The 11574-nt window shown below is 43.8% G+C and overlaps 1 protein-coding gene and 1 long non-coding RNA gene across 3 annotated transcripts in view; both read left to right on the forward strand.

Moving 5' to 3' along the window:
• Positions 1–428: 428 nt before the first annotated feature.
• Positions 429–9829, forward strand: LOC107211663. 2 transcript variants are annotated; one of them, XR_001524261.2, is made up of 3 exons: positions 429–872; positions 3105–3193; positions 5617–9829. It is a non-coding gene; the product is annotated as an uncharacterized LOC107211663 (long non-coding RNA). The 2 variants fall into 2 exon arrangements; XR_004499636.1 differs by having other exon boundaries at positions 7121–9829.
• Positions 9830–10342: 513 nt separating this feature from the next.
• ULK1 (unc-51 like autophagy activating kinase 1) overlaps positions 10343–11574 on the forward strand; it is a 76118-nt gene continuing 74886 nt past the window's right edge. The window contains exon 1 of the mRNA XM_015644065.3: positions 10343–10526. Within this exon, the coding sequence (XP_015499551.1) occupies positions 10516–10526 (11 nt within the window). The 5' untranslated portion in view covers positions 10343–10515. The remainder of the gene's footprint in view (positions 10527–11574) is intronic.

Raw genomic sequence — 11574 nt, forward strand, 5'->3', positions numbered from 1 at the left:
AGAGAAAAGAAGCACTGTTTGAGTCTGTTTCAGCTGCTCTTTCCAAGAAGGATCCATTTTGGCAGACTGTAAGTTCCTTCCTTCTTAGGTCATTTCTGAGCTCACATAAGAGCTGAGGAACCTCCCAGTAGCCTGTTTCACTAAGTGCTCTGTCCTGTTTTGCTTCTGGGCTCAGGCTAGTTGACAGTAACGCCTACCTGGGCTGTAATAAAGTATGTGGATGTTCCAGGCAGAGAGTAGAAGGCGGATAGAATCTATATTGTCCACATTAGAACTGCCTAAATTCAATTTACTACCACAGCCTGACCCTAGCCTTCAGTGACTGACACCTTTGAGGAGTGGGTAGCAGAGGGATAAATCCCTTACTGCCCTTGAGTCTTCATCACTGGCAGTCGGGAGAGGTCAAGGGTACAAGGAAAGAATTTTGCTAAACATATTTATTTTTCAAGATAAATGAAATATAGGTCTCAAAGCCTTTGCCAAGGCTATGTATGCATCACTGTTTAAAACCAGTTGATTGATAACAGTTCTTGCAATCAGTACAAGGAATTCTGTTGGAAATTTTCTGGAAAATACATGTACACAGCAAACCTGTTACAGCCAAGTGCATGATAAGGGGTACTACTTTTTAATGAAATTAGAGAGTAAACAGCTAAGAGGCCTTGATTCTTGATTTTATTTCTTTATTCTTTAATGGGAAAAATAAGCAGATGGTATGTAAGCCAGCAATATATTAGCTGGTCACTTTTTGTAGTTACAGAATAGGTTTAACACTGCCTTAAATGATCGCTCATTGTAAATCTGAACCACATTTTCATTACTTATGTTCTCCTGAAATTTTTCATCTCCCCTCTCACCTGATCAGCTATCAGGTAAGGATTCTGGAAGGCTTCTCCACCAGCCCAGTGGCTCTTCATTCCCACCTGCAACCTGTGGCAGGCATTTGTATGGAAACAGCCTAACACTGGCAGGTCTGCTCTGAGCAGCTGAAAGGAGATTTGCTACAGAAAAGCAGGGAGTGACCAGCTGAAGTCTGGGCTGTGGTGTGCTGCTCAGGAGCTGTCAGCTGGGGCAGTAATCATGCTGTGGATGCAGTGATGCCCTCACATGGCCCATGCCAAGCTGCTGGCCAGGGCCAGGCAGGACATTTCCTGGGTGATGCAGACAGCTGTGCCACCTGGGTCATGGGGAACTGGCCAAATGATGACATGGAGGACACTTGATTTGCTGTGTAATAGCAGACCCTCTATGATTCAGATAAGAGCACACTTATGTTGTTAAAATGGTATAATTTGCTCCAGGATCTACTTGTGCCTAGTCTTTCTGAAGGAATCTAACCACAAGAATTTCTCTGATCAAATTAGGCAGGTTGGCTCGACGTGGGTGGGTCTGTGGGTGGCAGTTCTCATCCTCAGTGACAGAGCTGACTTGCAGTGCCTGGCAGTGTTTGTGTTTCCATTGTTTCTGGTATATTTTCTCTTTTTATATGTATTTCTTTAAGTGCTCTTGGGACATCCTATTTAAATGTGGGGAACCTTCCTCTGAAGCTCACTGTCAGAAAAAACTAAACCACCCATCACCAAAGACCTGTTCCTGCAGCTCTCCCTCACCTGGGATGATCAGAATGAGCATGCAGGCATGGCAGGGAATGAGTGTGCACCTTGCTATGGCTGTTCCTACCCCTATCCAAGGGCTTTTTCTGTGTCATAGTCACAGGGGACAGCTCTTTGGTGTCTTACACAGCAGGCTGTGCGCACACAGCTATCAGCAGATTTCTTCTTTATCATGGCCTCAATTTCATGTCCTGTGACACATTAAATTGATGTCACAATGATTATACATGCCTTTCAAGTTGATTCTCCTCCTAAGCATGTTGTCTGGCATTAGCCAGCTCCTCTGCTGGCTCAGGTTAGTGTAATTAGAATTGTTTCATCTGGTTGAGGGAGGCCCCAAGCTCCTATATGGGTAAATTGAGAATAGCTGAATAAGGTCTGAAAACATATAGCCTGAGGAAAATGAAGCACTTTGAGATTTTAAAGATATATTAGTTTAAAAGATTAAGAATGTTGACAGAAAAATCTGATTCTCAATGTAAAATCTGAAAGCTAAAGCAAGTTGTGCCGAGCTCAAAGCCTAGTCTTGTGAGCCACAGGATCATGTCACTAAAAATAAACAGGTTTTCTTCAAATAAATAGTTCCAGTGTTCCTCTCCTTCCCCTAGCTGCCATTTAAACTCTTTTCTTTTGCTTTTTGGTATTCCCTCTTTATCCATCATATATAGTTTCTGAAGGAGAAAATCTTAAACATACAATCAATATTGCTGAAATGATACAATATCTTATTTAAACCAAACTGACTGTTATGCTTTGAATGGAAAATGTGCTACATTTCTCCCCAGGCTTAGGACTGTAATATTCCATCTACAAAAGAGAAACAGGCCTTTGGGGTCCTGGATATGGGAAGGGTCAGGCTGAGACTGAATGCCAAATTAAAATTCTGGGGCATTTTTTATCTCCTGTAAGTCCCACAGTGAACAAGCTTTCCAATACCAATTCCTTTGTGTTCCTCAGAAATTTATACCTTTGACTAGCATGATCCCAGGTTTTCATATGGACTCTATTACTGCAGCTGATCACTGGCCCAACAATATTTATTATATTTCAACCTCTTTACTTTGTAATTCCACTCACCTTATTTTACAGAGGGACAGAGGTATAGAGGGGTTAGAGAAGTCTGCCCATGACTTAATTCTCATTATCTTGTTGTTAATGAAGAGATACCCAAAGCTTCCCAGGAAATTCATTGCAAAGCAGGGAGCACAAATGCACCCAGGACTTTGGAAATGTGTGTCCCTCTCTCCCCTGCCCTGTCCATGGGGTCAGACTATTCTTTTTATAGTGTTAAGCAAGTGCATAACCTTTTTTCAGAAGAGGAGACAGATAACCTTGTTTACTGTATTTTACCTTGTGCTTCATTTATGGCTCCATTTTGGTCTCCATGTATTTGTCTGATTTTGTTTATTTTAACTAGAATGGAAGGGAGCTGCAATTAAATACACGTGGTATTAATAGCTTGTTGTATGTGGTTCTGCTTTCTGTAACCAGATTATACTAATGCTGCTATTCAAGCCTTGAAGCTGCAAAAAGTGTCCCATCCTAATTACACATCCCCAGCTGAGGTCCCTTGGTAATAGGTGAGTGCATAAAACTCTTCCTGACGAGGTTCTCACGAGTCAGAGGATGTTGGTATCCTGCTTATTATGCCATGTTAATTTTAAAAGGCTCTTGTCAACCAATAACCCAATAACTTTTCTTCCCTCTGGGTTTTGTTAGGTTAATCCATGAGTCATGGAATATTTGACTGTGAATTCATGACTCATGGGAAAGCACCACAGCAATCACAGTCCTGGCTGATCTTGCCCAGTGCTGCCCTGTAAAGTGCCTTCCCAATGCTTGGATAGACACCACAAATGCATCCTGCAGCACTGCAGAGCATCAGTAAACCTAAAACCCTCTGCTGGGAAATATTAGTGTTAACCTGGCTTATTAGCAGAACAATTCTCATGACTTATACCCAGCTCTGGGAAGGGCATTGGTAGTGGACAGAGAATTCCAAAAAAAACAGGGTCAGCCTTTTTTCTCTTGCTTTTATTCAGATATTTGCTTTTATTAGTGATGGTGTCTTGTTGCATTTGACAAGGGACAAATGACAAATGCTGAACTGTGTACGTTTCTGATCTTTAATTTGGCATAACCATTACTGCATTAGTTGCTAAAAAAATCAAAGTAGTATGGAAAAAACTATGAGAAATTAGGTCTTTTAAGACCTTGTCATTTACACAGATAAGGGAGAGATAGAAGTTTAGGGGACTGAAATACTTAAATACTGAAATACTTCTCAGAAATGCATCTCTGATTTGTCAGGCAAGAACTCAACAACTTGAGACCTTCAGTCCCAGGCAAGTGCTTCACCTAAGCTACATTTCTGGGAAATTGCTCTGTGAATTCATGGACCAGAGAGCTCAGGTGTGCACAAAAAAACCCCTCAAAACCAAACAAAACCAAACAAAAAAATCAGATATCTGATTACAAATACTTTATTGCCTTGCCCTGAGGTCTTTCTTTGCTGTGGGGTTATAAATGCTGGAGTATAGATATGGGTGGGTATGATGTCTTAGCAGAGCAGTTGTTTTTTTAAATCTATTTTATTTTTTAATTTTTAAAATGTGTTTGAAAGCACTAAACACGAAAGAAATCTTTCTCATGATCCACTGAGAGCTTTTCTTGCATGCCACTAATTGCTGCAGGCTTTCATGTGGGAGAATGGTGTCTCTGGTTTCCTAGAAATGCATCAAGACAAGGAACCATTGCTTTGGAGTGTTGCAAAACAGGGACATATCCCAGCTGCTGCACCCAGCAGTGCCCAGCCTCACTGCATAGAATTTCTGTGCTGCCTTTCACGTTCCTGTGAGCAGCCTGTCCTTGTCAGTTGAGAAAACTGATAACAGGTCCAGAGGAAGAGCCTGAATTTTTCTTTTGTCAAGTGATCTTTCTGTGTATCCATAGGAGTGGTACTAGAATGATAACTTTCAAGGCCTGTTTTTGGAGTAACTCCTCATCCTGGGCTTTTAGGGAAACTTTTAGCCTCTGCCCCAAACCAAAACAATGAAAACAAACACAGAACTGGGGAGAGAGCTGGGCATGACACAATTTGTTTATTCAAGGACACAGCTTGTCCTCGACTGTGTCACTCCAGCCAGATGTTTACCCAACCTGTCCCAGGGAGGCTCTAGCAGCCATCTGGGCAGCCTGCTCCCCTCCTGAACCCATCAGCAGGGGGAGAGATCTCCTTCATGACTGGTGAAGCTTCTTATGCCTTGTCCTATCTCCTGTGGCCATTCCTCGCTGTTATTTACACATCTGTAAATAAAGGAAGCTATCATTTCTGCCCAGGCTTTATACTGGATGAGGCCCTAACTGGAACAATGCCTATTTAAAATTGTATGTGCTACTGGTCTGTTTGAAAACAGAGACACCTCTGAGCCAGTTAGTCATAAAGGGGAAAGTTTATTAACAATCCCTTCCCAAGGCAAAGCTGGAAGCTTGTTGGAAGCAGTTAGGAATCACAAATGAACTGGTCCCATGAGCAAAGTGCTCCTGGCTGTGCCTCCCTTCTCCTGGGGCAGCAATGCTGACGCACCAAACCCTAGAAAGAGCCCAGCTGCAAAGAAAATGACTGAGAATCCTATTCTTAAACTGGTGCATGTCCTTGACCTCCCAGGTTCATGACAGAGGGGAAGAAATGACTGTTCTATAAGCCTGCATTCTTCTGTGGCTCTTTGATGTAATCCAGCAGCAAAAGAAGGTTAAACCTGCTCTTAAATGGGAACTTCTTAGGGAAGGAAAAGCAACCAGGCCTCTGATTCATAACAGGACAGATACAGGTTTCTCTGGGAAGTCACTGCAGTCTTGCAATATTGTAGATTTAATTGGTGATTTTTGTCTCAAGGCTGCTTTTGATAAGGAGAGAGGTGACAAATGTGAATTCACTGTCCACCTGGATTGCTTTGGAAAGACTTTATTGGGCTGAAGGGTTCTTTCTGACCATGAATTTCAGCTCTCTCCTAGAGAAAAGAGATGGTCCTGAAACCTGAAGGCTTCCCCTGTATTAGTCATGCAGAAGCCACCAAAGCAGGGGCTGGTGCTGGAGCGTGTTGGAGCTGCTGCAGAGGATCCTGTTGACTTGAATGGACATTGGAGGGGATCCCAGAGCACAGGCTCTAGTGAGGTCCATATCCCTCCCTGAACAAACCTTGGCTTCACCAGGACTGATACGAGGGACCCCATGGATGGCACACACCAAAGTGTGTGTGTGGCTGTGGAGGGAAGCTGAGGGTGGTGAGAGTGGGTCTGTTCCCAACCAGGACGGAGACAACATCTTGTTAGGAACTGCACAATGAAACCTGCTGATTTATGGACAAGCAGTACTTGTTCTGGCAAAAAATAGCTTCCAATTAGCCTGAAAACAGACTGTTCTGGGTGGATTTGCAGACTCTTATTTATTGGCAAACTTCATTTTAATATAATCAGCCGCTTGACAGGCAGGTTAGGTAATGATCCTTGATGTGAGCACTAACGGATTTGAACACTAAGCACAGCCTTTAGTGCCCAGAGCCCTCTGCCAGCAGCTGAAATGCATTTGATATCAAAATGCCATGGGAACCCAGGAAAACCCTTGCCAGAGCACCTTGCTGAGTAAAACACTGCCTTCAATAATTCACAATGTCTGTTCAGTAAGCTGGTGTGTATGTGCAGGGAGGGGGGTAATAAAACATCTCAGACCTGGCCTGCCAGGATAATTCAGTGGCTAGTTAAATCTCTCAGCACTATTAATCAATAAAGTGGTTCACAGCATAAATAAATCCAGAATGTAATATGACAGGGCTGTGGAAGCACATGGAAAGCAACTCTCCCTCTCCTGTGTGTGATGCTAAGTGCCATACTGCTCCAGCAGTTATTTGAATAACCTCAATGCTCTAATACTTCAAACACTCAGACCTCCCACCAGTGTTATCCCATGTTTCAATGTCACCATGTGTTTTAAACTCTGCTCTGTGTATGATGCAGGGAGCTGGCTGTGAAAGTTAGGGAGCAGATTGCAGACTCCATCACTTAATTCCGTCTCTTATTTTGCTGATCAAGAGCTGATGTTGTGAGTGGAGGATCACTCCTTTCCTAAGAATAAAGCATTTTACCAGTGCTGGAATGATGTTTCTGCAGGTCCCTGGTGAGGTATGAACAAATACTCTTGACGCAACTTACACTGCTGCTGTAAATCTGCAGATGTTTTCAGAGCTCCAAAGTAATCTACTCCTTCAGCCTCTGTAGGAATGCAACACAACAAGGCAGTGTTTAAAACTTGTTTCTCCTGGTGAATTTGGTGCAATTTTACTGTAATCTCTATCTTATCCTTACTGTAACTGAACCAGAATCCAGTCTGCTAGCAGACAACAGAAACCAGTATGATTAAACAATGTAATTTTAATTTTCCATTAAATTCAGCCTGTAGCTTCCGTTCTATTCATTAATGCCAGGCTAATATTTACTTTTATAATTTACAGATATTGTAGACCTTCCACATACTTCTTCCACCAAACTGATCTCCAGCCAAGCACTGCATATTCAGTCCCTACACTCCTCCCTGATGAATAAGGCAAAAAATCCAGCTTTCAGGTTAGTGTTGGCTCTGCCCAGATACTGGCGATTATGCTCAGCCATTCGGATGTTTGTGGGAAGAGGATGTGTAACTGCCTCAACATGTCTGAATTTGCATCAGATTTTGAATCCACATGAATACAGAGTCTGCTTTTCATCCAGATGTACTCTTAAACTCTGATCTTTCCTCCTCTGCTACTTTGTCCATCTTCTTTGGCTGTGAAGTATCCAGAATAAATTTCAAGCACACATTTCTGTGAAGAAAATAATTTCTCAGCAGCAGCACACCTACAACTGAGCTACAGCACATGTTAAAGCTCATCTTCAGGCTTCAGTGCTCATTTCACACAAAGAGGAGATGTGGGACCAATTATAAGGCTCAGCCCACGTGCAGTAACGTGTTCAATCACATCTTGCTCGTGTGCCCAAGCCTCACAGTCCAGCACTTCCTCCAGAAATATTGATTTGCTGTTCTGGCCCTTAGTGCTTGTGTCCCTGGGGCAGCTGCTGCAATGAAAAGATTACACAGGAAGGCTTTGGAGAATCCTCCTGCATTGAGCAGAACTTTGATTTCAAAACAGAGATCTACAGCAAGGGAAATAACGTGTTCCTTTGTGATTGTATCTGGGCAAGGATTCCCCCACGCCTTTCAGACACAGTGGTTCAGCTTCATGGGTGGCTGCTGGGAGGCTTCTGATCTCTCACTGGGCACTGTGGGGAGCACTGGGCTGGAGCTGCTGAACTAGAAAAGCAAAGACAAGATCTTGGGAAAGATGGCTGGCTGGCCCACAGCAGATGCTTGTATTAAGAAGCTGAAACTGTGTAGAAAGGCATCACAAAAAGATGGAAATTTCCTAATGGAAATCTTTATTTTGTCTTTATTATAAATCTATACTCTGAGTTTACTTCCATAATTCCCTCAGGCTTCTGCAGCTTTAACCAATTCCCCAGCTCAGAGATAATGACATTGTGCCTCTGCAGCCAAGAGGAAAGGATGGCACTCTTGGATTACAGGAGGTAGAAACAGCCATATTTATGACTCCTGGTTAAAACATGGTATTGGAAAAGAGTATTACTTGAGTCATCAGGATATCACTTGACCATCTATTTCCTTTACATTTAAATTAGAAAAAAGAATAAAGTTGCATTAAATTAAAAAGAGAGTTTCAAGACAATATTCCAAGGCTTCCCACAGTGGGTGTATTGTATGCTTATATTATTCTCCACCCATTGTAAATCTCAGCAGTAGATCTTCCCCCACTGATGTTTTGCATTAGGAAATTGAACTCTCTACTCTGTCCCCTCAAAGATTAATGCTTCCATCTGAGGAAGTAGTTGAATATGTGCTGGCAGTAGTGCTTTCATGATTAGCAAATGGGAGACTGTGGGAGGAGAACAGAATTTGCATGTGTTGGATGTTGGCCTAAACATACTCTCACTGAATTCTGGACATCAGGGAAGAATTGATACAGCACAAGCTTTTTGTCAGCAAACCACAGGGAAGAAAAAAAAAAACCGAAAAAAAAAAAAGGTAAAAAAAAAAGTGAAGAATCCTACATTTAATTAAAAAAGCTTTTCAGTCCTCTTTGTTCCAAAATGAACAAATGTATCTGCAGAGTGCACTCCAAACATCTCAAACTCACATTTGCTGCCAAGGGGCATTTTATTAGTGGTTCTAGGGGAAGTTTCTAAATTTTTGTAGAAGTTCAAAATATTTTCACCAACCTATTTTTTTGAAGACACATGATTGAAAGATGTTTAATTACAAATGTTAAACTGATCATTCAAAGTAAGTGTGATGCCTCATGTGCTCATGGCATCCAGTACTACTTGGTCCTGATCCTAGTAGACTTTTTTTCTGCTATCTTGAAGTCCCTTTTACTCACTAGAAAGCTACTCAGTGAGCCTGCTTAAAAATAAAACAAATTTGCCTAAAACAAAACCAAAATATCAGCAGAGGGGAGGTTGACTTTGCCACCTGACTCTGTAAACAGCTGCATGCAAAGAGCTACCTTAGGACCCATGTTTAGTCAAATCTAACTTATGTTTAACTTTATTTATTTATTTTTTTCACAACCACCAGCATGTGAAGGAACAAATAAGCACACTCAGTACAGAACAAAGGACATTCATCACTGGGATATTTTGGCCTCTAATTGAACAGCAGTCATATCAACTTCCTCCTTCACCCAGGACTGCGTCTCTTTGCTGTGCTGGGGAAGGAAAGGCAGAAACACCTGTGGGCACTGGAGATTTTACCACAGTTCTTGCAAGAGTGCACTTGCTAACCATGGTGCTCTGGCTGCTTTCCAGCCATGGCAGATACAAGATTTTGCCTGCCTAGAAATCATCTAGGTAGTTTCAAAACATTGTCTTCACTTCCTGCCTTAAACTTTTGCAACTATTACCTTCTGCCACTTAGAGACAGCGGCTTTTAACAAGGGGTGAAATTAATTCCCAAGTCTGTAATTTGCTAAACACCTTTTTTTTTTTTGAAAGCTTGATGATGTTTGACATTTTTACTGATTTCTGCATTAGTTTTTAAATTAAACCCTTATGATCATTGACAAAGGCCTGAAATTGTAGATATGGATGACACAAAAGTGTGAAAGAAAACAAGTAGCTAAGTATATTGTTATATATATTGTATATAGTGTATATGTTTTATATATATGTTATATGTTTTTTAAAAGCAGTTTTAAAACTCATTTCTGCTGAAATCACAAAGGTGTTCTAGTCTTGTTTTGGTTTAAAGGCTACTTCAACAGAGGCAGTTTCCAGATTCCCACTGAAGAATATCCTTGTCACTTTCACAGTTCCCAGCAAGCACTAAACTGCTGGAATTTGAGATGCCAATCACTACCAGTGAGGCACTGCTACTTTTATAGTGGCATGTAGTACACACTGCCATTTTCCCACTAAAATTTTAAGTGGAGGAAGGTACCTAAACACCAGTTACTAGGAACCAAGGACAACAGACTATGGGCCAGATATCGTATCAGTCAGCCACTGCCTTTGTGTAGATAACATGTCCTGGCGCTGTGAAGTGCTGCTTGTGCCCAGCTTCTGCCGAGAATGGTGATAAGTGCAGGCACCCAGCGTCACGACACCGAGCACCCTGTGTGCTGGGTGTCTGCAGGGCCGCTGCCATCAGCTGGGCAATGTGTGCTTGGGATTGCAGCGCTGACACAGCTCTGTACACGGGTCGATACCGCACAGTTGTGTAAAAGACGAACCTCGGGCAGAGCGTGCGAGCAGCGGTGCTGCCCACGGGGCGCGTTGTTTTCTCTGCAGCTGGAATATGACGTTGTGGTAAGTGTACAAACAGGAGCGAGTGCGCAAGTGGTGTGGACGCTGCCAGGGCTGGTGGATTTGGGCAGCTTGAAGCAGAGGATGGGGCAAAGGTGTGAGATATTCCCGCCACGGAGGGAATGACACCCACAGGGCAGAGCTTGTGGGTCACTGCACAGCAAGAGACTGGGGATGGCCAAACCACACACCACGCTCAGGCCAGGAAAGGTTTCTTATCACAACAGTGATTCCACGCTGAACTCTGGAGCAGGACATCGAGGAAAGTCCATCAGAGGAGAGCTCCATGGAGGCACCCTCAGGCACTCCTGGAGGCCCAGCTGGCTCCCTGCAGAGGAGCGTGGTGGCCTGGAACACAAGCGGGTGGACAAGGGCCAGAGCCTGTGGAGGAAGAGGTGGGCTATGCTGGGGGAGAGGAAAGGGTGCTGGGGATGCTGTAACTAGGACAGGTCCTGGGGTGAACTTCACCCAACCAGACCCATTTAATCGTTTGAAACATCACTCGGTCTGTTCAGCCTGGAGGAGATGGACAGGAGACCTTGTTGTGGTGTACAGCTTTGGGGTTGTGAAAGGAAGTGAAAGGGCGGGCATTGATCTGCGGTGACAATGACAGAACCCCAGGGGACAGCCTGAAGCTGTGTCAGGGGAGGTTCAGGATGGATACTGGGATAAGGTTCTTTGCTAGAAGGTGGCTGGGCACGGGGACTGGCTGCCTAGAGAAGTGTGACAACCGAGCCTGACAGAGTTCAAGAAGCATTTAGACAATGCTCTCAGGCACGTGGTGGGATTCTTGGGGCTGTGCTGTGCAGGGGCAGGACCTGCACTTCGATATCGTTGTGTGTCCCTTCCAAGTCAGAACATCTCATGATTATGTGACCTCCCAAAGGCAGGGCGGCTGGGTGGCTGAAGCCCTCCCGGCCCAGCCTGGCCCGGCGGCGCGGTGGCCGCGGCAGCGCGGCGCTGACTCAGGCGAGCGGCAGGCGGCGCCTTTAAATGTGCCGGGCCCGGCCGCTCCGCCTCAGGTACCGCCGCCGCCGCCGCCGCTGCTGCT

Source organism: Parus major, chromosome 15 (genome assembly GCF_001522545.3).
Source record: "Parus major isolate Abel chromosome 15, Parus_major1.1, whole genome shotgun sequence".
In the NCBI taxonomy this organism is placed as follows: domain Eukaryota; kingdom Metazoa; phylum Chordata; class Aves; order Passeriformes; family Paridae; genus Parus; species Parus major.